This window comes from Anolis carolinensis, chromosome 2, assembly GCF_035594765.1.
Source record: "Anolis carolinensis isolate JA03-04 chromosome 2, rAnoCar3.1.pri, whole genome shotgun sequence".
Classification (NCBI taxonomy): Eukaryota; Metazoa; Chordata; class Lepidosauria; order Squamata; family Dactyloidae; genus Anolis; species Anolis carolinensis.
Genome location: NC_085842.1, coordinates 35,067,768 through 35,095,353, shown reverse-complemented (window position 1 = coordinate 35,095,353; position 27,586 = coordinate 35,067,768). Strand labels below are relative to the sequence as shown.

At 38.9% G+C, this 27,586-nt stretch overlaps 1 protein-coding gene across 2 annotated transcripts; it reads right to left on the bottom strand.

The window, feature by feature from the left end:
• Positions 1–340: 340 nt before the first annotated feature.
• impdh2 (inosine monophosphate dehydrogenase 2) lies at positions 341–27,586 on the bottom strand. 2 transcript variants are annotated; one of them, XM_062973775.1, is made up of 15 exons: positions 27,287–27,586; positions 20,091–20,139; positions 19,666–19,767; positions 17,637–17,711; positions 16,390–16,596; positions 15,139–15,226; positions 14,201–14,400; positions 12,193–12,283; positions 10,751–10,846; positions 9,950–10,021; positions 4,870–5,013; positions 3,702–3,846; positions 2,759–2,902; positions 1,918–2,001; positions 341–639 (listed from the first exon to the last, which is right to left on the bottom strand). In XM_062973775.1, exons 1-15 carry the CDS (start codon positions 27,382–27,384, stop codon positions 618–620), a joined length of 1,617 nt encoding a protein of 538 aa, XP_062829845.1. In that variant the 5' UTR covers positions 27,385–27,586; the 3' UTR covers positions 341–617. The 2 variants fall into 2 exon arrangements, with proteins under 2 accessions (XP_062829845.1, XP_062829846.1); XM_062973776.1 differs by lacking the exon at positions 9,950–10,021 and having other exon boundaries at positions 27,287–27,584.

The following is a 27,586-nucleotide window of genomic DNA, read 5'->3' as shown; positions in this document are numbered from 1 at the left end:
AGTGTAACCAGAGTTCTATTAATGCCTTTCTGGATTTTAATCTATTATTATCTATAATTGTATGTTTGGAGGGAAGGGTTGTGGAATGGAGATAGGAAATGCAGAAAGATATATGATGCACAAGTATGAACTATATGAACCAGCTGTTAGGAATTGTGGGAGCTGAAGTCCAAAACACCTGGAGTGTCAAAGTTGGCCATGCCTGGTGTAGAGATTCCACCAACAACTGAAAATACTCTCTCATTGTCTTTTGGAAGTTACAAATGGGAACAAAAAGGTTGAATTTCTACATCTAAGAGTTAGAAGTGCATCAGGATACAGTCAGAAAAGTTGCACGCACTCTCTTGCACTTCGGTTTTATTGTAAAAAAAATGAACGTTAACACACACACGCACACACAGACAGGCCCCCTCTCAAGAACCTAATTCAGCCGAGAGCATTTCTTCCTCTATGTCCTCTTCAGCCTTCTGAAAGCAGCTGATGAGCCCAGTGGAGCTCCAGGGAGCCTCTTCCTGCTGGGAAAATGGCACTTCTGTGAAGGGAGTAGTTCATGAAGGGGCAGCACAGGCACTGCAGGGTGACAAGGAGCTCCGCAAAGGCAGCACATGGGACCTTCATCAGAAAAGGCGCTTTTCATATCTGGGAAAGGAAAGACAAGAACAACGGAAGGTCCTTGTTATCCGGTGGGGGTAACCAATATGATCTCATGAGGCCACAAGAAAGAGTCAGATGGTAAAGTGGCAAAGTTCAGCTTCCCTCCTTGGAATGTGCTGTTGATGCAGATTTCTCGCTTGACTACTAGCACTATCCTTGAAAAGGAAGACCAATCACTTACAAAAGCTCCAAATGGCTTCTGCGAAGTATCTACTGTGGAATAACCAACATTTGTGTTATATACGTGCCTTCAATTTGCCTGTCAACATATTGCAAACCCATACATTTCAAAGGGTTTTTTTAAGGCAAGGAATACTCAGAGATGGTTTTGCCAGTTCCTTCCACTGAAATATAGCCTACAGCAGCTGATTTTTCTTGGCTGTCCTCTATCCAAGTATTAACCAAGACTGGTCCTAAGATTCCAAGATCAGACAGGATCTGGTACCTTTAGAGAAATTAGGCATATACCTGAAGATATTTTAAAAAATGACTAATAAATATGAATGGCCAGTTTAATGTTGGAAGCCATTTTAAAATAGCTGTGGCCAGTCAACAGTTTTGCCTATTTACTATTATCTCAATGTCACCATGGAGCCTGATTCTATGGGTTGTTTAGTCAGGACTGAAAATCATACCACAGGCCCCAAAATCTGCACCTACCACATTCCAGGTTATGGGCTTACAGCTGGTTTTTTTTTTGGTTTTTTTTAAAGGGAAAGATCCTGCTATATTTAGAAAATTTGACTCACAAGTTGAGTGGGATAAAGCTAACTGTATCCTTATGCTATCCTCTACCTTCAAACACACAGAACTGACAGCAATTTGCTTGAACCGTTTTAACCATTCAAAACAGAAACGCTCTATACATTGTTTTTTAAAAGTCAGTCATTATAAGAACATGGACCCAAAAGCAAACATGTTTCTTCTGGTCTCTCTCTGTCTCTCTCTCTCTCTGAGCAATTTTTGATGAGCTCTCTTTTACTGTGAGAGGTTTACTGCTTGCAAATGGAAATGAACACAACCTAATCCTGCTTCAAAAAGTATTGAGAAACACCAAAAATTAAAGTGATCTATTGGGTTGCTCTGGTTGGTTGTGTCTGAAGTCACCCAACACATTAAGGAAACAAGTCTGCAAGATTCCTATTCATTCTGGCCATGGGTTGGTTCTGGACTGTAGCATGCTTATTTGCCAAAGATTTTTCATGCTATAAAACTAAAAATATAAAGCAAACCAGAAGCAAAATATAGTGGGAAAAGACATACGAATGAAGGCCGTGAATTCCTCCTTCTACTTGGGCAGACATCGTTCTCTTTTCAAATTTCAGCTCTCCAGAATACATCATGGCCCTGATGATAAGAGACAGAAAAAAGTTGAAACATTCCAAACACACTATATACACATTTGTAGTATCATTGGACAAACACCAAAGTGTGGCCAGATAGACTAGGCTTGGGCAAACTTTGGCTGTTAGGAATTGTAGGAGTTGAAGTCCAACACACCCAGAGGGCCAAAGTTTGCCCAAACCCAAGATAGATCCTCATTGGAGCAAGCATAGCTCCCTAATGGCATCAAAAACATACTGTTCTGTTTCATTACATTCATATGGCTGCTGCATGCAATCGGCCAGGTATGACTTGTAGAATCATAGTTTTGGAAGACCCCAAGGGGCATCATGTTTTTGTTTACTGGTGTATTGTTTATTGTCACTGTTTTTATCTGATACTATCTGTTAGCCGCCCCGAGTCCCCTTCGGGGGAGATGGAGGCGGAGTATAAATAAACATTATTATTATCATCATCATCATCTAGTCCAACCCCATTCTGCCAGGCTGGAAAACATAAAAGCACCCCTGACAGATGGCCATCCAGCCTCTGATTAAAAACCTCCAGAAAAGGAGATTTCAGCCAGCTCCAAGGCAGCATATTCCACTGTCAAGCAGGTCTGACCATCAGGATATTATTTGTAATGTTTAGGTGGAATCTCTTTTCCTGCAATTTGCTCCATGTCCTTAAGTCTCTGGAGCTACAGAAAACAAGCTTGCCACCTCCTCAATGTGACCTCCTTTCAAATATTTACATTCTACCAAATACTTCAGGCTCTTACCTGACTTGCGTTAGACTCTTTGCTCCAATATCTTGGCAAGAATGCTGGATGCCAGCAATCAGGTATGGCACAAATTTATGGATGGAGCCCTTGTCCTGCACCGCACCAGAGACGCCCTGTGCCACTTTAATTTTATCTGTCTCACTGAGAATTGGAGAGAGGAAAAGCCTGTGAGAACCGCAGAACTCAAGCTGCTCAGTCCCTCAACAATTTTAACATAGATTAGAAACTTACTCTTTTAAGAAATGCCAAAGACATAAAGAAGCACACTGTAGGCCCTATACTTCAAATCCTGACCCTAAACTGAAAGTATTTCTTTCTGACATTTGTTCAGGTTTGATATAACTAAGTTCCACGAGAAAAGAAATCCCATAAAAGTGAAGTAGTTGCCTGGAAATAAGTTGTACTATGATTCCACTTCATCTTCCATGGCAGGATCCCACAGAAGGTTGGGATTTGCAGTTTAAGAAACGGTATTTAGCATTCTCGACCAGAGAGCGCCAATACTTCACAAACTACAAATTCCAAATTATGCTGCCCACGTAGTGCTATAATTACAATATGTAACGCTATGTTTGTTCCTGGGTTATAAATATCATTTCCTAATTGTTTCTATCATAAAAACATGGAAAAAGTTTATAGAACTGCAAAAACTTAGTTTTTGCAGGACATCCTGCATCACATTTTGCTATAGTTTTTCAATGAGTATCTCATAAAGTCTCAACCAATTCAACAATTTTTGACAGCCACAAAACAAAGTTTATGGAGTATAACAACTACTTTCAATATAAGGACCACACAATTAAATAGGAAATAACACTTTCAAAGCAGGAACAGAACATTTTTTAAATATTTTGTTACATGGTGTTATGTGTTAGAAGAGCCCAAAGACTATTTTGGATGTGCAATAATTCAATATGATATTCTCAAACATCTCTTGTACCTGAAGTATCTATTCTGGCTGCCCAGGTTCTTGTCCATGGCATCAAGGGATCCCATGCCCCGATATTTCTTCAGCCTGATCCCATCCGAGAAGAAATATTCCCCTGGGGCTTCAGTGGTGGCAGCCAAAAGAGAGCCCATCATAACTAGAATCAACAAGAAAAATAAAAAGAAATGGCATGAGAGATAAAATGGAAATAAAAACAGATTTAAAAAGCATCAGGGGTCCCCTCGCATTGATCCATCCTATCACTGATTCCCACCTCTCACTCTGTTTTCCTAAATCGACTATATGGCTGTGCATTCTTTCACAGAAGCATGGTTGTTTCCTAAGGTCTGAAAGCTGACTATGTTAATTGTGTGCTGTAATTTTATACCAGAATCAGGGAAATCACGTGTCAAGAACTCCCTTGCCAAATAAATTTCATTAACCTTTCAAAAGCTAGCAAAAAGACTGCTACTAATACTTGGCCAGGACTCATCTCATCCTCATCTCAATGTTTGTTAACATTTATGAACCTTTAAGAATTTTCTATAGGATAATCCTTAAATAATCACCAATCACTCAAAGAATCATGGAGTAATCTACAAACTTTTACACAAGGGAACATACTGAGTATGGAAATGTTTTTTGGGTAGTCACACATTATGCAGAGCAAGAGCTAAAGCAAGTTAAATTGGAAAGGTTTATGTGAACTTGTTCCCAAGTTGTGTAGAGGTGTATTATTTGTTTCTGGGTATATTTGACCTGCTGACTCCAAAACTTGAAGCCAGTTTCCCCCTTTTTGATAACAGAACATATGCCATATATGCTCACTCACAGAAAACCATGACAACCATATCTAAGAAACTAGAGCTGATGCATTCTATCCAATGCAATTTTCTATATTAGCGCTCCAAATAACCCCAGGAAAAGACCTAAAAACCAAGAGACCAATAAAAACATTTTTATCTTTTCTTGGGCTATGTTATTATCCCACTTTTTCCTCAAAATTGAAGCCCAAAGCCACTCACAACATCAAAAAATGCAATTTAAAATCTACTACATATAACAAAACAGAACCAAACCTGCTGGATGTAACACCAGTATTTCCCTATAGCAGCAATCCTCAGTGCTTTCTCTATGTTCTTGCCAACCAGAAGCAAGTCATCCACAACTCCCTCCTCACCTGTGGAAGCACCAAGCGCAAGTGCTTTAGCGATGTGTCCAACTGTCTGGATGCCACCATCTGCAATCACTGGCACGCCAAACCTCCGGGCGTATTCTGACACCTTGTAGACAGCAGTGGCTTGAGGTCTCCCACACGCTAAAACTGAACAACAGAGAAAGAAAAGGAGGAAAAGCAGTTAATGTCTCAGTCAAAGCAGGCCTCATAAGGAAGAGGATCTTCTCCTACTTCAAGGCATGACATTTTAGAATGGGCAAGTCATCTTTCAGACACACTACTTAGCACATATACAGGCATAATACATCCCCAAGGACTGTTTATGGCCCTAGGGCAATAGTTCTCAACCTGTGGGTCCCCAGGTGTTTTGGCCTACAACTCCCAGAAATCCCAGCCAGTTTACCAGCTGTTAGGATTTTTGGGAGTTGAAGGCCAAAACATCTGGGGACCCACAGGTTGAGAACCACTGCTCTAGGGAAACAAAAATATTTTTTAATTTCTCTTAAATGCCCTCTAGAAGTCATGGCAGCATTTTTGCAACATTTTGATGACTCCTTGAACATTTAAGGCCAGGAAAGACCTTTTTTTAAAAAAAGGATAAAATTTACTGTTTTGAAAAAAAAATGCTCTTTTTTTGGCATAAAACATTGTACAAATGACCCTACAGCCACTAGAAGGCAGTCAGGAACATAATATACTGTATTTACTCAAATCTAATGTTCATCTTTTTTTGACTAAATAACCTTGCAAAATTGGGGTGTGTATTCGATTTGCATTATACAGTAATCTTAGCGTGGAGCTAAAGCAAAAGGCGAAGGTGCTTCAGGAGCTGCACCTGGAGCTCCCATTTGAGGGACATCATCTCTAATTTAATGGCCACGGCTCAATGCTATGCAATCCTGGATTTGTAGTTTGGTGGGGCATCAACCTTCTTTGGCAGAGAAGCCCTCAAGACTTTGTAAATCTACAGCCCATGAGTCCATAACACTGAACCAAAGAAAATCAAAGTGGATTCATTCTACAGCATAAATACAGCATAAATTTCAATTGTTGGAAGCTTTGGTGCTCTAACTTTTTGCTTTTAAATAAGAAATTGTAACCAGGCAGCAACAGTAATGCATACCTTTTTTGGCCAAATTACAAAGAATGCCCTTTTTGCTGCTCCGCATTACATTCAGCAGCAAATACTTTTTTTGGTTTTACGGTCTTGAAAATTGAGGTGTACATTAAATTAAATGGCACATTAGACTTGAGTAAATATGGGTATTTGTGTGTGTGTGTTTTGCAGTGTGTGCTTTGTGTGTGTGTATGTGTGATCCCACCCAAGGTCTTGTGTGGGAGAGTACCACCCTATATGCCTCCACAGTTGCCCAGACAGGAAGCTGTCTAACTCATAATACATAGGGTGACTGAAGCAAGATCCACCCTCCCCAGGTTTTTTTAATTTCAAGATTAGACTCAGCAGTCATACAGGAACATTTCCACATGTCAATAAGGGGCTCTTTTGTATGTAGTATTTTAGCATCAATAATTTGTCCTAGATATCTTAGTTGTGCACGCTTGTGGATGTAGAGCCTGGAAGTGTACACATTGTACAGCTGTGGACATGCATAAAAACCTCTATCACAAGTGATCTGGCTCAACCGATTTCCTCTTTACTGTGAAACCCTTCTCCGCCATTAGTTAGTACAAGGCATCACGTGAGATCATAACCATGCAAAATTAGTCATGAAGTGTGCAGTTCCTGTTGAATGCAGGGTTTCAGACTGCACTGCCAAAGCTAATCCAAGAGAATGAGTCTGAATAAAAACCACTTTTGCACAAGCTCCTCTGTCATTTCTTCCTTCCAGATACTAAAGCTGCTCCACAGATGGAATTTTGTGTATTCTAGGCTAGAAAAGGTTAGTTTTGATGCCACTGAAATCAACTGCATTGAACTGGAATGCAAACTGGGCTATGAAATTGCATCAAACTGGAATTCAAATTGGTTACACTGAAATCAGCTGCATTCAATTTGGCCATTTGGTTTGCTGCCATCAAAATGAAACATGGTTAGTATTAAAGAGGTGGTCTCATTTATGCTAAGGCAACATCAAAACAGCTAAGCATTAAAAATAGATTTTCCACATAAAGAGCACCAAGCCTTTGGAGCCAGATATATTTGCATGCACCCCTTGCAAATAGAAATCAAGTCATGTTTGATAAACAAGCTTTGCAATGTAATGTACACGACGGTACAGTGAAACCAACCCTTGAGGAATCAGCCTGTTGTATCAAAGAATGAAACACAATCCTACTATCTCCCTTTTCAGCACTGCAACTCACACAGGTGGCAATGGCTTCCAAAGCAGGGTTTGAAATTTAATATGGTAGTTTGGGTATAACAATTCTTGGCATTTTGGAAGAGAATAAGAGAGGCAAAATAGACAAATCTATCCGTGCACTGCACAAACTCATTATTGTCTAAAACTACAATCTCCCATAAAAGAATATACATGCATCGTTCTTAATATCTAGGGATTCAAAGAATTGTCTTATTTGGGACAAACCGCTGTTGTAGCTAATTTTGTTGAGTAGAAGTTCTCAAAATCTTAGGGAAAAGGACTTTCTCAGCTCAACTTTCTAAGATCTTTCAACAGAAAATATCAGGACTATAACTGAAGTAAAGATATACAAATTCTGCTACTGATTTTGCATTGGTTAATAGATGGGTTTACAGGTTTTTAGATTTCACATTCTTGATCTTAAAGAGAATAGAAAGACAGATGCTTCTTGCATTGTGTCAATGCCCCGTTTGTTACAAATGTAGTCCAAAGGTTTTTACTCATTCCAGAATTGACTAAATGACTAAGACTTTTGACAACAGGATTTGACATGTTTGCAGGCCAGAAAAAAATCCAGATAAATTATCAATTGTTTTCTGTGAAGTATTCTCTGAGAATCAGGACAAGAATATATAGAAACATAATTGTTAAAAAAAAAAGGGGGGGGGGGGGTCAGGCAAGGCTGTATTTTACCATCCGATCTGTTTAATGTGTACACTTGACATACAATAAATGCAGGATTGGACTAATTGGAAGAAGTAGTTAGAGGAAGGAACATCAACAATGTAAGCTATGTAGATGGCACCATAGTAAACACTTGGGGAGTGAATTATGGAAGAAAATTGAGAAAGAAAGTGACAAGGTCGGTTTATAATTGAACACTTAGAAACAAAAAAAAGACCATAGATTAATTACATAACATTAAAGTACACAATGAAATGGTTCAGAATTCTGAAGTGTAAAGATAAATCATTAAATACTGTGTAGTATGGCCCATGCTATCGTATTTCTCATTTCTAGGTATGTATGGTTGTGAAAGCTGGATAACAAAGAAAGCTAGGACAAAGACCTCATTTGAATTCTACAGAGACTTTGGCCACCTAAAAAGACAAATGAATGGATTCTAGAGAACATCAAGCCTCAATGATATCCCCTAAAAGTATACTTCGGACGTATCATGATATGACATGACTCACTAAAAAAGACAGTAATGCTTGGCAAGATAGAATAATAATAATAATAATAATAATAATAATAATAATAATAATAATAATAATAATAATAATAATAATAATAATGCTTTATTTGTAACTCGCCCTATCTCCCCCAAAGGAAATCAGTTAGAAAAAAAGGAAGACCACACTCCAGAGGAATAGATTCAACCAAGGAAACCAAAGTCCTGAATCTGCAAGATCTGAGCAGGACTGTTGGAGATAAACTGACTTGAGAGTCTCTCATTCATGGAGTTGTCATAAATCGAAAATAACCTGATGGCAGTTGACAGTAACCACAATCTCTGGAACACTGTGATTATAGGAAAGCCACAGCAGAGAGAGGATGGAATTAAATGCATAAGAGAAAAGCAAACAGTTTGTATCAAAGAACTCTATAATTCTTGATCATTTGCCAAGAACCAGTACATAACATAATGGATAGCTTAAATGATACGAGACTCTAAGGGGGGGACCATATATTCTTTAAAATTCCAGGTAACTCTGGGGAGGGCAAGTTGAAAGGAGAAAGTAGAAAAATCGCCTTATCCAAAATGAGAAGCACAAAGGGTCAAAGTATAGAAAATGTGTTCTGTTTTTGCACTTGATCAGTGACCAATTTGGGAACAGACTTACTCCATCTAAGTTAATGTTATACCAGGACTGGTCGTAGTTGTCATGTTAACCTTAGAAGAAAAAGAGAATAAAATCATAGTGTTGGAAGGGACCTCAAATGGCCATCCAGTCCAACCCCATTCTGCCATGCAGGAAGACACAATCAAAGCACTCTTGGCAGATGGCCATCTAGCATCAGTTAAAAAACCTCCAGAGAAGGAGACATCCACTGTCAAACAGATCTTACAATCAAAATGTTCTTCCTAATTTTTAGGTGGAATCTCTTTTCCTGTAGTTTGAATCCACGGAAGTGGTAGCTTATTTGTTCATTATGCTGAATCAAGCCTGCAAACATCCTAAATGAAAACCTTTAGAAAACTTCAAAAATATGCCAATAAAATAAAATCAAGGTGGTGCTACAACTGCATTTTTAATAGTATGAAAGAGGTCAGCTAATTTATCGTCTGAATGCAGTTTCATGGCATTGTCTAAAGCAGGCATGGGCAAACTTCAGCCCTCCAGATGTTTTGGACTTCAGCTCCCACAAATTGAGAGATTTGAAGTCCAAAACACCTGGAGGGCCGAAGCTTGTCCATGTCTGGTCTAAAGTATAGATAATGTTATCCCCTTTGCCCATAATGCCCATTTAATCACTTTAAATGCAAGTTCCAGATTTAAGGAGAGAAAGCGAAAAATCATACCCAACTAATATTTTCAAAATGACAATATAGAACCCTGCTTTAGAAAAAAATTGAGTGTCAGAATACTTTTCAGCTTCAACAACCAGTATCCAAAGCCACAAAACCCCAAGTGCATCTACAACTAGATTACTCTCAAACAAGCAAGGGCAGGAAGGGGGCAAGTGGGCAGCCAATCAGAGTCTTGCTCCAAGACACATAATTAAGGGGGTGGGGGAAGGGCCCAATGACTTACTATAGGTGCCAGTGACTGTGGAAGGGCATTTGGGGCTGTGGGACTTTAGGTCTGGAGGGATCATTGGAGCAGCTAAACAAGACAAAAAACACACACAGTTTAGAGATAAGAGAGAAGCTGCAGGAACCAGAGGGCACCCCGAATCGTGATGCAACGCCAGCATACAAGCTGAGTTGCCAGGACACGCTCCTCTCGTTGCAAAAGAGGATGAACCCAATGACCTTCTCTAGCACAACCTGCCCCTGGTCTGACCACCTAATGCACCTCTCTTCTCTGTTGGCTTGATAGACAGGTTGAGTATTCCTTATCCAAAAATGCCTACGATCAAAAGTGTTTCAGATTCCGGAATACTTAATGAAATCTCTTGGCGATGAGATCCAAGCCTAAACACAAAATTCTGTTATGCTTCATATATATCTTCTAGAGGTAATTTTGTACACAATGTTTGAATAATTATGTGGATGAGACAAATAATCACCAAAAAGCATCAGCGTCACTAGCTCTCGACTACCCATGTGGTCAATTTGGGAGAATTTCAGAATTCCAGATAAGGAAGGCTCAACCTGTACAACTAAACCTCTGGATACCCATAGCCAGGTTCCTTTGTCTGTGTAGCAGGAAATTTGCAGCCATTATTACTGTCGGCATGGCAAAACAAAGGTAGAAGTATCAAAATGACTCAGGACAGAATCTAAACCCCAATGCCTCATAAGGCTTATGTATCTCTGCAAAGTAAGATCAAACTCTTTAAAACAAGCACTGGGAAAGTCTGGGTTGATATTATCCCCCATTTTCTGTTACCTTCTTGGGTAATGCAGATGGAGCCGCTGCCCATGCCGACCCTCAGGGCATCAGCTCCAGCATCAATCAGGTTCTTTGCCTGGGCTGCTGTCACCACTAGAAGTAATGGGAAATATTTTGAAAATTAGAAGGCGAGAAAGGAACTTAGCTTTCATCAGCTTCTAGCAAAATATCTTTTTTTTTTTTCAAACCAATGGAAACAACTTTGCACAAGCCTTACACTGACTTTAGGGGAAGCTAACAGGGGGTGCATCTCTACTAGGCCTGGGCAAACTTTGGCCCTCCAGGTGTTTTGGACTTCATCTCCAATTCCTAACATCTGGAGGGTTGAAGTTTACCCATGCTTGATCTATACCGTAGAATCAATGCAGTTTGACACTGCATTTAACTGCCAAAGCTCAGTGCTACTGGATCAGGGGCACTAGTTTTAGTTTTTTGCTTTCTCCCACTAAATAGTGCTGGTGCTTCACACCACACTACAACTCTTCAGGTTCCACAGCACTGAGCCATGGCAGTTAAAATGGTATCAAACTGCAGTATAGATGCATCCAGAGTATCAGCAAAAAAACAACAAAAAACCCCAAAAACAAAAAACCCAACAAACACACCTCAAGTACTTTCCGTCATATTATTAATTTAACAGGAAAAGTGTTCAATAAATTAGGACATGCATCATTTGAAGTCTGTTCTGCAGGGCTCCACTTTTTATTGTTCATGGTTTCCTAGCATGTTTGGAACATGGTTTCACTCATTGACGTAGAGCTGCTTCACATTTTATAACTTTGGAAAAAACATGCCAGATATTGTCACCTTAATTAAAAGTTTTATTTTAACACACACAAATATGTATGTATGTGTCTGCTTAAGATTTACATTCCTAAATCTCTATGTAATAACATTATTTTCCAGTCTCATTCATGATCAACGTGCTGCAACAGAGCCTAATTATTTACACATGAGATGAAGATGACAGATAAGTCACCCAACAAGTCCACCGCTGAGCTGCTATTTAAACCCAGGTTCCAACAGGCAAACCTTCATAATATGAGCTGCGGAACAGTGTAAAAATTCAATAATCCAGAGGGCCAAAGTTTGCCCAAACCCAAGATAGATCTGCTAAATGTTCATTCCTGTAAGTTTTGGCATTAATACAATTTAGGTAATGAAGAAGACATCTGACTATCTAATTCAGGGATGAGGAACTTGGAGGCTTCCAGAGTTTGGTAGAATGCAACTTCAACATGTTTCACTGTCAGCTTATGTTGGCTAGGGCTAATAGGAGTTGAGATCATACATCATTATAAGAGACCTCCATTTGCAGTCTAATAAGATTCGGAAGATGAGAGGAGAGATTTAGCACTCTGCATCAAAACATGCTGGCAACTCAATAACCTGAAGAAAATAAACATATTTAAATAATTAAACATCAAAAATCCTGTTACCATTGCCACCAATAACCTGCAGCTCAGAATACTTCTCCTTGATGTATTTGATCATGTTGATCTGGAAAATGGAATTTCCTTGAGAGGAATCCTGGGATAAAAAAAAAAACATAACAAAACACAAGTTAGAAATCGGTGTTACTAGATTTGAAGAAGTCTACATTTATGTGAGTGGTCTACCTAAGCTAATCCAACTGAAACATGGAGCACCATGAAAACTAGAGGCACCCATTTTTCTCCAGCCACTATTAATGTGGAATTACAACTGAATTCATTATCTGCATATCATATTCCTTCCACAGTGGCCCTCAATTTTGTTTTTAAGGCAGTTATTTTTTGGGTTTTGTTACAAAAACGACCTATGAAAGCTGAAAACATTAGAGGAAAAACAGATTTCTGTTTCTGAACCTTTGAAACTATCTATTAGCACAACACATTTGTAGATGGTAATGCTCTACATCCAGGTGCAAAAGGGCAATGATCTACTCCGTCCAAAGTTAAGCGGGAGAGCACTTATATGAAGCAAACTCACTATATGTCTCAAAGAAAGGATGCAGAAAGATAAGAAGTAAAACACATCTAAAGGAGTAGGAAGAATTTACTTAGAAATCTTACTTTGAGCTATAATAAATGTCATCATGGTTGGGACAATAATTCTGGCAACCAGGGTTTGAATCCCTGCTTTTTCATAGAAGCCCACTTGGTGACCAGAAGGCAAAGGCAAGTCTCATCTGAATAAATCTTGCCAAAGAAAACCTTGTGGTAAATCCATCTTAGGGCTGCCATAAGTCAGAAATGACTTAAAGACAAAGAAAAAAAATCATAGTAGCTACTGGGCTTGGGTAAAGGCTACTTTCATATTAACTAGAAGTAGGTGATCCTGGACTCATCGTCTGGGGGTGATCCTGGACTCATCGTTGAGCCTGGAGCCCCAGATCTCAGCAGTGGCTAGGGGAGCCTTCGCACAATTAAAACTTGTGCGCCAGCTGCGACCGTACCTTGGGAAGCCAGACTTGGCCACGGTGGTCCACGCCCGTTACATCCCGTTTAGACTACTGCAACGCACTCTACGTGGGGCTGCCTTTGAAGACTGTTCGGAAGCTTCAGTTAGTCCAATGGGAGGCTGCCAGGTTAATAACTGGAGCGGCGTACAGGGAGCGTACCACTCCTCTGTTACGTCAGCTCCACTGGCTGCCGATTAGCTACCGAGCACAATTCAAGGTGCTGGCTTTAGCCTATAAAGCTCTAAACGGTTCCGGCCCAGCTTATCTGTCCGAACGTGTCTCCCGCTATGACCCACCTCGAAGCTTAAGATCGTCGGATGAGGCCCTGCTCGCGGTCCCGTCAGCCTCACAGGTGCGGCTGGCGGGGACGAGAGACAGGGCCTTTTCAGTAGTCGCTCCCCGCCTATGGAACGCCCTCCCCAGTGAAGTCAGGCAGGCTCCCTCCCTCCTATCCTTCCGTAGGAAGGTAAAAACTTGGTTGTGGGGCCAGGCTTTCGAATAAGAATCAGCAGCATTAATTACTATTATGTATGCTGGAACTCAACTGACAGACCCAGTCTTTTAAACTTGTACACGCCTATCTATATTTTATAAATGCATTTTATGAATGTTTATGTAAGTTAATTTTCTAACTGATTTATAGTGTATTGTACTGTTTTTATATGTCTGTTTTATTGTAAGCCGCCCTGAGTCCCCTGTTGGGTGAGAAGGGCGGGATATAAATATTGTAATAAATAAATAAATAAATAGGTTCACAGAAAACCAGACAGAGCAACTTAGTAAAAAAAGTGTAGATAAAAGCTAGACAGTTAAGAATATTGGTTGGTTTATATAATTTTCAAAGGACATTTATTATTATTATTATTATTATTATTATTATTATTATTATTATTATTATTAATACCCTGCTTTATCTCCTTTAGAGACTCACTATCTAAAGTTTCAAAATCCAAGTTTAGCTAGCCATTGCAATTACTGCACATATACCATCTCTTAGCACTCACCAACACAACCACATCCACACCTGCTTGCACCAGGAGGTCAAGGCGGTATTTGTCATCTTCATGGGTTCCAATCGCAGCACCACAAAGCAGTTGTTTTTTGGCATCTTTGGATGCCAGGGGGTAGTCTCGATTCTTCTTCAAATCTGTGCGAGCTATTATGGCCACCAATTCATCTTTTTCATTAACAATGGGCAATTTACCTTAAAATTGAAAAAGAAAGTCATGCCTAGGTAACATTTTATAATGATTCTCATTTTACAAAAATTTTAATAAATACTAATTTTCATCATTCTTAAATACTTTTTAAATCTGCTACAACTTTAATAAAAATAGATAAAAGGTGAATGTAACGAGAACAATGAAAAGCAACTACAAATTGAAATCAGGCAACTCAGTAATCATTACACAACTCTGGACAGAACTAATTCCCAAAACAGTCACAAAAAATGACCTAAAATACTCAGCAAGAAAAAAATATATTGAATTATGAGGAACCCATGTTGAAAAAAAGATTTACATATTTACTTAGCTTACAGTATTTCCATAAAGTACAATATTATCATAATACTGATTACTTGAAAAAGGCTACCATTTGACTATGTGGTTAAATGAGGACTTAAGCACAAAAGCTCAGAATAAGTAATTTCAATAGAATTCCACTACCTAAAATATAACAGGATTACAGTATTTTTAAACTCATGATCTTTCCCACTTAAAACAACATATCATTAGATCAACAAACCCTGGGATGCACCAAATCATTTTAATACTGCAATCCCTCCATTCAACAGATTAGAAGAACTCCTGTTCCAAGAGTGGAAAGTAATATGCCATTATAACAGACACATCAAGCTATTGAATTAAACCCAGGGTAACCCACAACAGCACTGACATTTGCATTCAAATGCACAGCATACCATATATCTATTTCCACTGACCTTTTTTGCTTCTCTGCAAAATTTCATTGGCTTCTTTTAAGGTAACTCCTGCTGGTGCCACAACTAGGTCTTCCCGCTTGGTCATGATCTAGCAGAAAAAAAACAGTGAAATAAAGAAGAGAACCTTTCTGCCTGGGTCAAGTAAGCATTGGAAAGCACCTGCTTCTTTACAATGAGACAAAAAGACAAGAAATCCCATAAACAATTTTTTTTATTAAAGGTTCAAAACAAAGCCACTATCCTTAACAACTCTATACAACTTGTTTCATCTATTTCTTTATAATTTGAAAGTAAGTAAACTAAGTAAACACTGATATCTAATGTTCTATGTGTAGCAGAATTTTCTAAATGGGGTCTATTTAATCACCACAAGGCTTCACAGTCTCAAGTAGTCCAGTCCAGACACATGTATACACTTGGAAGTCTATTGAAATTGACAGATAAATACAGTGGGCCCTTGGTATCTGCTGGAATTTGGATCCAGGACCCTCCATGTATTCCAACATCAGTGGATGCTAAAATCCCATTAGATAAAATCCCAAGGGTATCATAAAATGCTGCTCCTTATATAAAATGGCAAAAGCAAAGTTTGCTTTTTGTGTTTTTTTTTAAATCATACTGTGGATGGTTGAACCACGGATACAGAATCTCTGAGATGAATTAACAGCTGCGGACTGACATTCATGTCTGGCTGCTTCAGAGAAAGCAACCTGAGAATGCAATGCCTGCAGCCACATTATGACACAGAAATCAAGCATCAACCATTAGAAGGCAGTCTCCTAATTCTGAAATGTCAAACACAGAAAGTTCAACTTTGTTCAGCCTCTTCTTCTCTGCAGTTCACATCTCATCTGAATCATTTCAGCAAGTATGTCACACAAAACTCATATGAGAATAATGAGAGATGATTTATGACCCCTCCTGGGAGGTGCAAATACTGGCAGGTTCATCACCAAAAGCTAAAGATAGTACAGGAAAGCATAGCTGGCTCCAAGGCATTGTACATGACTGCAGTGGTGAAACTTGATGCCCAGCTAATGTCAATGACAGAAGGCTTTCATTATGCAATGGGGAGAAAATAAACCAAATCCAAAAGACTAACCTGTAAAAATAAATGCTATTGATCAACACTTCCCACAATTATTATATGTAATTTCTCTGACCCATTCTAAAGTGCCATAGGACTATCCCAGCATAAGCTCTATATGTTTTTCTAGCTTATCCAGTATAGCACACAAGACCTTCACGTACCTCACTGAGTGGCAGATCATGTTCTTCCTCCTTCAGGAAGTCGATATCTCGAGACGAGATGATGCCCACAAGCCGGCTGCCCATCTTCCCATTGTCTGTTATGGGGATGCCACAGAAGCCATGACGGGCTTTTGCTTCAAAGACGTCTCGGACCCGATCTTTGGGGCTCAGAACTACTGGGTCTGTGATAAACCCTTGTTCATATTTCTAGACCAATAGATATTCAAAAGGGGAATTTTCAGTATAGAAGATAAAGATCACATAAAGCCAGGTGCAGGGAAGGGGTAGACAAAGCCCTGTGGCACAGGAAAGGTCTTGCAAGTAACAAGGAGCAATGACTGCAGCTGCAAACACAATCAGGAAGCCTACAATTACAGAAATATGTCTAGGAAAAGATAGGTCGACTCCTGTGCAGAGGTAATTAATATGCTGTAATAGGAAACAATGGGAGACCAAATAATTCCAATCTGAAAGTATGTTGAGTACTTTCAAGTAATTTCTGGTTAATGGCAACCCTAAGGTGAACCTACCATAAGGTTTTCTTGGCCAGATTTGTTCAGAAGGGGTTTGTTTTGTCTTCCTCTGGGGCTGAGAGGGTGACTTGCTCACCCAGTGAGGTTTCCATAGCCAAACAGGGATTTGAATCTTGATTTCCAAGGTCGAAATCCAACACTTAAACCATACTGGCTCTAGTCTAAAGGAATATTAACCACAATGTTCCTGATACTGTTGAGCTACCTTTAGGGTTCACTGGCGTGGCTTTTATTTGAATAAAGAACTGATGTTTCAAAATGCAATTACAAAAGTACCATATAGTTTCAATTAACATTGGTGCAGAAACAACTATTAAATAGAATTGGAACTAGAGGGGATTTTTGATGCTAAAAATCTTTTTTAACTTAATTTTTTAATGTTTAAATTTACACATTCATAAAAACCCCAATACAAATCTATACACATGTATATATACACAAACCAATGCAATATTTTCTAACATTTATACAATAATTGTACTTAATTGCACCATCCTTCCCTTGTAGTGACTTCCCAATGTTAGGGTTACAGTGAGGTACAGTTCTGTTCTTCCTCCCTATTACAGTATTTTTCCATTATTCTTTTTTAAGTAATAATAATCATGTAAATCTGTTGAAGGCCCAGGTAAATTAATTGAGCCTGTATCAACTTACCGAGGGCAAAACAATTCCACATGGTAGCCAATACATTATTTTCTCCCCAGTGGTTCTTACCTTAACTTTCCTCACTTCATTGGCCTGGAATTCTGGAGTACAGTTATGGTGGATGAATCCAATCCCACCTGTGAGCTGAGAAGATACATAAAAAACAATAAATTGCAACAATAACTGATTGTTTTTTTTCTTGCATTCAACAAAGAAGCTCAGAGATGGTTGGCAGAAATGGCTCATACGTTTTGACAATTTTTAAGATTCTACATTACACAAAAATTACAGCTAAACATGAGAGCAGTGGAGGTGGTACAAAAGCAAAAATGAAAGGTGCAAGATTACTTCAGCTAGCATTTGGTAATTAGCAACAACATGCTAATCTTTTTTAATAGGCACAAACAAGGCAAAACAACAACAGCTTGTGTAAATACCTCTTGGGCTCAGCTTTTAAGCTTTTAAGCTGTTTCTCCAACAGGAGCCATTCTTTACTGGCAGTTTATAGAGAAAGAAGAGGTAGCTAGAGATGTAAAAATCTGCTAAGTCTCTGATGTGAATGAAAATCTACTACATAGAAGGACATCTCATTATCAATTATATTATCTCAGTGCCTAAACTAGATTTCCCACCTTCTTTTCAAGTAGAGTGCTTTAGTTTTCAAGTCCCTATAAATGATTATCCCAGAAAAAAACTTAAATGTTTGTGTCGAGAAGGCTCATATTTTTTAATACATAAACTAGATTGGATGGGAAATTCATACATGGACATAAACAGGGTTTGGAGAAAACAGCAGTATTGAAGCAGAAGTGAAGACTGAATTGAGTCTTCAGCAAGGTATTGAAGAAAGTAAAAGTTTGATGAGCAGAGAGCTACACTAAAGACAGCAAGCAATAAAATGTTACAGCTGGGGAAGAATGATAAACATACAGAAGTGACAAGGGGTTCAGGGGAAGAGAAAGAATCCAATTATGCAAAGGTGAAATGTTATGATAGGTTTTAGAAGTTAACTTCAGACAAAATGCTTGAAAATTAGAAGAGTTTTCATAGCTGAAAGGCTGAGGCCATCGAGTCCAGCAGAAGTGCCAGCTGATTTCAACAAGTCCTGCTGTTGTAAACCTTTTTGAAAACAACTGAAGAAAGGAATCCCATACTGGAGGCAACTGAACGAAACTAGAAAATGACAATGAGCCTTGCTGCCAACAAAGTTTCAAACAGCAGTAAATTTATTGCTCAACTGAATGTGATTAATAGCACAATCCCATACATGGCTAATCAGATGTAAGCCCTATTGTTTAATAAGTCTATCTACTGAGCATATATGGCTTTAGTGTTGCTGCTTAATGAAGGAAAGCAAAAGGTACGGGCTGAGTGTCTCTTATCCAAAACACTTAGGACCAGAAGTGTTTTGGATTTCAGATTTTTTTTTCAAATTCTCAAATATCTGCATTTGCATATACAGTAGAGTCTCACTTATCCAACATAAACTGGCCGGCAGAATGTTGGATAAGCGAATATGTTGGATAATAAGGAGGCATTAAGGAAAAGACTATTAAACATCAAATTAGGTTATGATTTTACAAATGAAGCACCAAAACATCATGTTAGACAACAAATTTGGCAGAAAAAGTAGTTCAATACGCAGTAATGCTATGTAGTATTTGCTGTATTTATGAATTTAGCACCAAAATATCACGATATATTGAAAACATTGACTACAAAAATGCGTTGAATAATCCAGAACGTTGGATAAGCGAGTGTTGGATAAGTGAGACTCTACTGTACATACATAATAAGGTATGGGACCCAAGTCTAAATACAAAATTCATTTATGTTTCATATACACCTGATACATATAAACTGAAGGTAATTTTATACAATATTTTAATAATGTTGTGCATGAAACAAAATTTGTCTACCCAGAACCATCAAAAAGCACAATTATCGCTATCTCAGCCATGCATGTGGATAATTTCGGATTTTGAAAATCTGAGTAAGGGATGCTCAATCTGTAAGTCCCAGTTCATCAAACTATGTTTCCCTGAGAAACATATCAGATCAGATTATCCCACCCTCCTTCTTGTCCCATGTTACATACCGCCATTGCAATAGCCATGCTGGCTTCAGTTACTGTATCCATAGGGGAGGATACTAAGGGAGTCTTCAAGGTTATCTTCTTGGTCAGAGCAGAGGTCAGGTCCTTAAAATAAAGACAACTTGACTGTAACAACATGCTGCTTTCTCTTCTGACCCTGTCAAGCATTCTGCCAACATGACTTTAGTATTTACAGGAATAAAAGGATTTTAAAAAATAGCACTCTAGTCTAGAGAGCAACATGATTGCTTTATGTGACTTTGTACTGTATGATAAGTTTTTCTAAAAGAGTGAATTTCAAAGATAAAAGGCAGTGGTAAGTCTAATGTGCTTTCTTGATGCCACAAAAAGGGACAAAAATACCCTACAGTGATCTTTGTTCATAACTTTAATTTTTTATTTTATGCAGGCTTAAGCCTTATACTCACCACTTGGTCTGCAGTAAAATCTATGTAGCCAGGAAGTATTAGGAAGTCACTGAATAATGGGGATAAAAGAGAAGGAAATGTTACTAGACACTAAAATTTTATACATATAGAGAACTTTGTAATGGCAGAAATCTAAAACCATAGTGGTAGTATTTCTTTATTTTCTCTTTTCTACCACTTTTTGGGCTGCTGAAAACTCAGCTCTTCAGAGAATATACACAGGAGAAACCAGTGAGACAGCAAAAATAAACTTCCCCATTTCTGATGAATTACAGCATTCTACCAGCAACTGTCCCGTATAGGATACCACCCAATAATTTTTATAGCTCCTCATCCTCAGAGCAATTCTGTGAATTTGCTGGCAGCTTCTGATCAGGTCTTGGAGCCTTAAAAGAGCTATCACAATATGCCAGCACTATGTGGAATTCACATAATTTTATTCTTCAGAAAACACTATCACTGGTGTGTAATAGGCATTGCATTATGGCTGTGATACAATGGCAGAAACATATTTATGTTTGCCTCCAGAGAAATTCCTGAACTTCTCTCATCTGTGGAACTGGATAACCCTATTAGTTCCAGCTAATACTACTTCACAGTAGGTAGGAGAGAGAATGAGAAAGACTGCTAGAGCAAAACATTATGTGTATAATCCAGCTATAAGCCTGGGTCAGCTTTCATGCACTCAACCACCAGTTCGACAACAATCTAGATGTAGGCCAATATCCATCACTTTTATATTCCTCTCAGTTAGAAAGAAGATGGAAGGATAAAACTGTCAGAAAAGATTGGCTTAGGGACTATACATTATTAGAATGGTGAAATGAACTAGAGTAGTCCCTCCACATTTGCTGTAGTTAGAGGCACGGGACCCCCACAATAGTGAAAAAGTCACAAATAACAAACATTTTAATCAAAAAGAAAATGTGTCTAAGAATCTCTAGATGCTCCAGTGAATCCTGTCAGCCTCCAATGGAAGTTATTATAGAGTTGAAAAATAATATGAATCAAATCCACAGATAATCAAATCCACAAAAGTTAAAGTCATGAATATGGAGGGCCAATTGTATTAAACATTATTACAAAAATCAATACACTACATCTCAGTTAAAAGCCAGGTATGTCCCCATAATAAACCGATCAAGTTCAGTGAATAAGTAATCAATAAGGTGCTGAATTTAAGCCAGCTACAACAAATCACTCTGACCAAGAGGTCATGAATTCGAGGCCAGCCCAAGCCTGCCTCTGTCTCTGTTCCATGTTATGGCATTGAATGTTTGCCTTATATGTGTGCAATGTGATCTGCCCTGAGTCCCCTTCGGGGTGAGAAGGGCGGAATATAAATACTGTAAATAAATAATAAATTAATACACTTATCAAGCTCAGCAGCTAAGGTGCTCACTTTAAATTAGAGTTTAGCTTCAGAGCCCATTTTCAGGACCTCAATGCAGCCTTTAAAATTGTTACGGAACAAAGAGCTTGTGGACAGTAAACACATATATCTAGAATGGCTAGAAAGCTGCTGCAGCTGTACCAATTACCTTCTGTTGGCAGCAGTTCCAGTCCTCCCCTACAAGGCCTATTTTTTCCCATTTTTGTCATTTTAGGGCAGGATCTGTAGCTTAATGATACAGCCAAAATTCTACATACAGGAACTGCGAAGTCAATTGCTGGCATCCCCTACCAAAATAATCTTGAATAATACGAGTGGGTGCTTGAAACAACGGAGAAAAATTTCCAATGAAAGTAATCTGCTGGACTAAAGGAGCCAGTGATCTGGCAGTAAAAAGGTTCCTTGTGGATAGACATCTTCAGAGTGTCCCTGGTCACACGGAAAACATAGAAAAAGACTTGACTAGCTACCCCAACAGTTAGAAATCCTCAATCATATATTCAAAACTTTTACACCAGCACTGGGGAAACCTGTAAAAAAAACACTTGTGAAATTCTCGAATCAAATGTTCAAGAGGAAATGTTAGTTGATGTTTAACCACCAAGCCATGTCCCTAATTTGGAAACCTTCCAGGAGACTTACAATGACCTTCCTGTTATATTGACTATTCTTCTATCAACAGCTGACACCTATGTCTGTGAGAGTTAAAAGGAAACCTAGGCATTAAATAAAAGTTCTAAATATCAAAGATGTCAAGAACAAGGAAAATCTGTTTGTAAGTGTGTGGTTAGTAACTGAAAAAAAAATACTGCCGTAATGGGTTCTTGTTCTGACTCTTGTCACATGATTCTCAAGATTTGTTGATAATCCGCAGACACAAATTAAGTGATCGGTATCACTTGATGGTTGGCTTGGCTATGTTTGCTAGATTATGGTGTTTTATATTTCCATAAACTATTGTGGGGAAGGTTGCTGAGGGAACAGCTACACGTGAAGTATTAAGAAAAGTTGAAAACTATAAATCTTTAAAATGTATCTCTTTCATTCTCTTATCAACAAAAGTATTTAACCCATATATTCTTGCCTTGGCATAAGACAAACTTAACCTATGTAAGAAACAAACTTGATGGGTCAAGACACTGAATACAATATCCGGCTTCTAAAAAATGGTTAATTACATAGATTCTGTTAGGAATGTAAAGAATGAGGCAAACATCATGCTCCACTTATTAGTCCCATCTAGAACAGAAGGCCTTCTGTAGTCATAGGTTCTTCATCCATTTGAACCATCAGCAGCTGGAAAATATCCCCCCCTCAAAAAAAAATTCAAAAGCAAACCTTGCTCTTGTCATTTTATATAAAGGACACCCTTTTACTATGCCATTTTGTATAATGGGACTTGAGCATCCATGGAACCAACCTCTATAGTTGCGAAGGATCCACTAAATTCTGAAATCTACTATTTTCAAATGTGGAGTGACCAATGACCATCAACCGACCTATATACTCATACGTTGTCTAACACCAAGTCTCTTTCTTGTCTATGTACCAAAGGTAATACCTGGCTTGAAAACAGTACATGTGAAAGGGATCTAGCAATCTTAGTAGGCCATAAGCAGAATGAGTCAACAGTGTTATGCAGTAGCTTTAAAAGCCAATGTGATTCTAGGCTGCATCAATAGGAGTATAGTGTCCAGATTGAGGGAAGTCACAGTCCCACTCTATTTTGCTTTGATCAGGCCTCATCTGGAATAATACTGTGTCCAGTTTTAGGAACAATTCAAGAAGAACAAGTTGGAAAGTGTCCAGAGAAGGACTGCCAAAATAGTCAAAGGTCTGGAAGCCAAGCTGTCTGAGGAATGGCTGAGGGACCTTGGAGAAAAGAAGGCTGAGAGGAGACATGATAACTGTATTTAAATATTAAGGATGTTACATTGAGGAGGGGGTAAGCTTGTTTTCTGTTGCTCCAGAGACTATGATGCAGAGCAATTAATTTAAATTGCAGGAAAAATATTCCACCTTAACATTAAGAACAATTCCCTGATAGTAAGAGCTGTTTGGCAGTGGAGTATGCTGCCTCTTGGGTTGGGCTACTAGAGCCTCCTTCTCTGAAGGCCTTTTAAGCAGAGGCTGAATTGCCATCTGTTAGGGGTGCTTTGATTGTGCATTCCTGCATGGCAGAAAGTGGTTTGAATGAGTGGCCCTTGGTGATTCTTTCAACTCTATGGTTCTATTTTCTCTTTCTTCTAAGGTTAATAGGACAACTATGACCAGCCAACTTTTTCCTGGTATAATATTAACTTAGATGGAGTATGTCTGTTCCCAAATTGGTCACTGATCAACAGCAAAAACAGAGCATAGTATTCTCTCAATATTTGTATTATTATTATTAGTGATTTTCCCACTTCCCAGGGGGTCCTATGCCCTAAGCTCTGCAAAAGCAGAGGGCATGTTGTATATACATGGGTCTATATGAGGGCATGAAATCTGGAAACAAAAAAAAAATGCCTTTTTCTGTGCAGAATTAAAATGCTTACAGCATACCCATAGCGGATGTTAACAACTGTACTTGGAGGACAGGATCATATGGGCTTTGCTGTGATAATTTGGTATATTAAATAGAAAAAATCCTCACTAAACTGACAAACTGTAGTTCTGCAATTTTATGTAAGACTCCGTCTTGATTCTATTGCAGAAGAACAGTGATTGCCTTTGGTAGCAGCGAAAAGTAAGTTGATTATCAGTTTTGTGTCCATGTAGTTTTTGTGATAAGACAGATCTTTGCATCCCATCGCAACCTCTATGCAAGTAATATGGTAAATTAAAATGAATCAGACATTAAAATGGCAACATTCAGAAAGTCACCTTAGTATTACGATCCCAGATAGAATGGAAAGTTTTCAAGAATTAAGGTTATTTTGTGAACATGATGTAAAAAGCCTCCTGGCAATTTGCATTTTATCTCATATGTCACTAGGGAGAATACAATAGCTCATACCTTTCCTAAGAAATGGTTTCCCAATGGCAAAGTTTGTTTTCAAACAGAAATGGTTTATTTATAGATGTCTGTTCTTGCTGAGAGCTTCACAAGCAAGAGGGTCAGCTTTCCAGTGCAAGAACTATTTCCAGAGTAGTTTCTCAAATAGTTCCTATTACATGTCTAGTCATGGAGGAGAATTATGACGCATATGTGCAAATACACGAGGGATCAAATTAAATTCTACCTGAAGATGAGATATTGGTGAGTTTGAGTAGGTCACTGGGAGACAAGGAAAGAAGACTGCATGCTGAGCCTCCTCGTGTAATTCTAACAGGAAAGAGCATGAATCACTAGGACACGGTTGCTCAGAGGTATACTCTATGTTGTTCACAGCTTTGGAAGAGACCTTGTAAAGCTACAGCTCCCGTGATTCCATAGCAGCCCGTGCCTGCGTCTTGTCTCTGTCTCTGTTCTATGTTATGGCATTGAATGTTTGCCTTTATGTGTGCAATGTGATCTGCCCTGAGTACCCTTCGGGGTGAGAAGGGCGGAATATAAATGCTGTAAATCTGGGCAGTGGCATTAAAAGTGGTGTCAAACTGCATTAATTCTACAGTGTAGATACACCCCTTAGAATGGCAAACCTCACTTGAAGTTTCTCTAGTAATGTCACTTCTCTACTACTGGAATCTTTAACCTTTTTAAGGGTGTATACACTGCTTTAAAATGTACCAAAATACAGAATTGTAAGCTGTTAAGAGATGTATACATGTTTGGGACACCTTGAATATATAGTACACTAGCTTGGGTACCCAGCAATGCCAGGGTTATTTGAAAAGGGCCTGATTTGTTTTTGGAAGTTATGCAATACCAATTCATCATATATTACATCAATCACCCACAAAGCCTGCTAGTATTCACAGTTGCCCATGTTGGTTCTGCATGCCAAACTTGGTCCAGATCCATCATTTGCTGGCTTTAGTGTTCTCTGAATATGGGTGAACTATAACTCTCTGATGCCAAAGTCAATTAATCCAAGTTGGCAGCGTTGGGTCTGTGTGCCACACAAACAGATTTTCACTTTTATGATGTGTATGTAGGAGATGTGTGTGTTTGTCCTGAGACAGGATCAGAATCCCTGGTTACCACCAACCAGAAAAATTACCAATTACACTATGTAATTTTTGTTCCTGGGTTATAAATGTCTTTTCCTAATTGATTCTATCATAAAAACATGGAAAAAGTTTATTACACTGAAAATTTTTTTGTTTTTGCAAGAGGGACATTCTGCAGCACATTTTGCTCTAGTTTTTCAATGAATGTTTCTAGTCTCAACCACTTCAACATAGTTTGTGGCAGCCAGAAAAACAAAGTTTCTGAAGTATAAAAACTACTTTCAAAGGAAATACAGCACAATTAAACAGCAAATAACACGTTCAAACCAGGAACAGAAAAAAATTCAAATTCTGTTACATAGTGTTATTTTAAAGAGTTTTTAATTATTTGTTTTAATGTTAGAATTAACATGTACGGCTAATTTTATGTTTAATTCTATTTTAATATTTATATTTTATAGGTTTTAAAATGTACTTCTTTTAAGGTCACAAACCCCCTTGGGTCTTGATCCAGAGAGAAAAGCACGTATAAATAAATAACAATGATAATAACTATAGCAATTTGATACCACTTTTAACTACTTATTGAAACAATACATTAGAGCTTTCTGGCAGAGAAGTAGGACTATCTCTTGCTCAACTATATATCCCAGGATTCTAGAGGAGAATGCGCCTTCGCTACAGAATTAATACAGTCTTGACACTTTAATGGTTCAAGGCTATTGTGTCCAACGATACAGCCAGGTATGATCCAGCAAAGAGACCCTCTTCTCCACACAATTCAGGGTCAACTGGCATCTTAAAGCTACTAGAGAAAGCACATTTTCGGGGGCGGCTCTGAAATTATAGAACACACTACCACTGGCACCCACCCTGGTATCATTTAGAAAAGGTGTAAGACTTTTCTATTTGAAAGAGCCTTTAACTGAACTTTATGGTTGTACAGGAAATTTAATAACTAAAATATAGAACAACACTCTGAAAACAGAGGAATTCCAGACATGAAACTATCAGGGCCAGCTAATGCCTCCCTACAAAGGATTCCCCCAGGCAGGAAGCAGACAGCCTTTGAATCTGCAAGGCCGTTAAATGCTAATCAAGGTGATCAATTGTAACATTCACGCTTGCCTCAAACAAACAAGAGTTCTTTCTCCCAACCTGGATTTTCCACAGATATATAAACCCCAGCCTTGCCTAGTTTCCAACAGACCTCACAACTTCTTAGGATGTCTGCCATAGATGTGGGCGAAACGTCTGAAAAGAATGCTTCTGGTACATGGCCATACAGCCTGGAAAACTCACAGAAACAACTTATTATTATTATTTAATCCTGGGATTTTGTAGTTTTACAAGAGCTTTCACCTTCTCTGCCCAGGAGTGCCATGGTTTAATGTTATGAAATCCCGAGAGTTGTAGTTTACACTCCTGGGCAGAGAAGGGTGAAGCTCTTGTAAAACTACAAATCCCACAATTCCATAGCACTGGGCCAAGTGATGTCAAACAGAATTCATTCCATAGTGTAGCTACAATCCTTGTGAAACTACAGCTCCCAGCATTCCATAGCATTGAAGCATGGCAGTTTCAAGTGGTGTCAAACTGCATCAATTCCACAGTGGGAAGTTAAAGCGGTATGGAAATGGCTTAACTGTGTAGTGTAGCGACAACCCCGCCCCCAGGCACCGCATGGAGGAGCGGCCTCTCTCCTTACTTGTAGGTGAGTCCGTCCCCGCAGTTGAGCATCTGTTGCGCCGTGAGCCCGTCGTCTGGGACGTAGCCGGTGCCGCCACTGATGAGGTAGTCCGCCATGATGCCTGTCTGTCTCTCTCTTTCTGTCTCACACGCGCGCGCGAGACCCTCCTCGAGCGCCTCAGCCAATTCCCGCCTCTCTCCTCGTCGCGCGACCACTCGGCTTCCCTCAGCTCGAGCGCCGGCGCATGCGCTCTGCCTCCTTCTCCTCTCCTTCCTCGCTCCGGAAAGACAGCAGTACCGGCGCGGCGCGAAAGTAAAA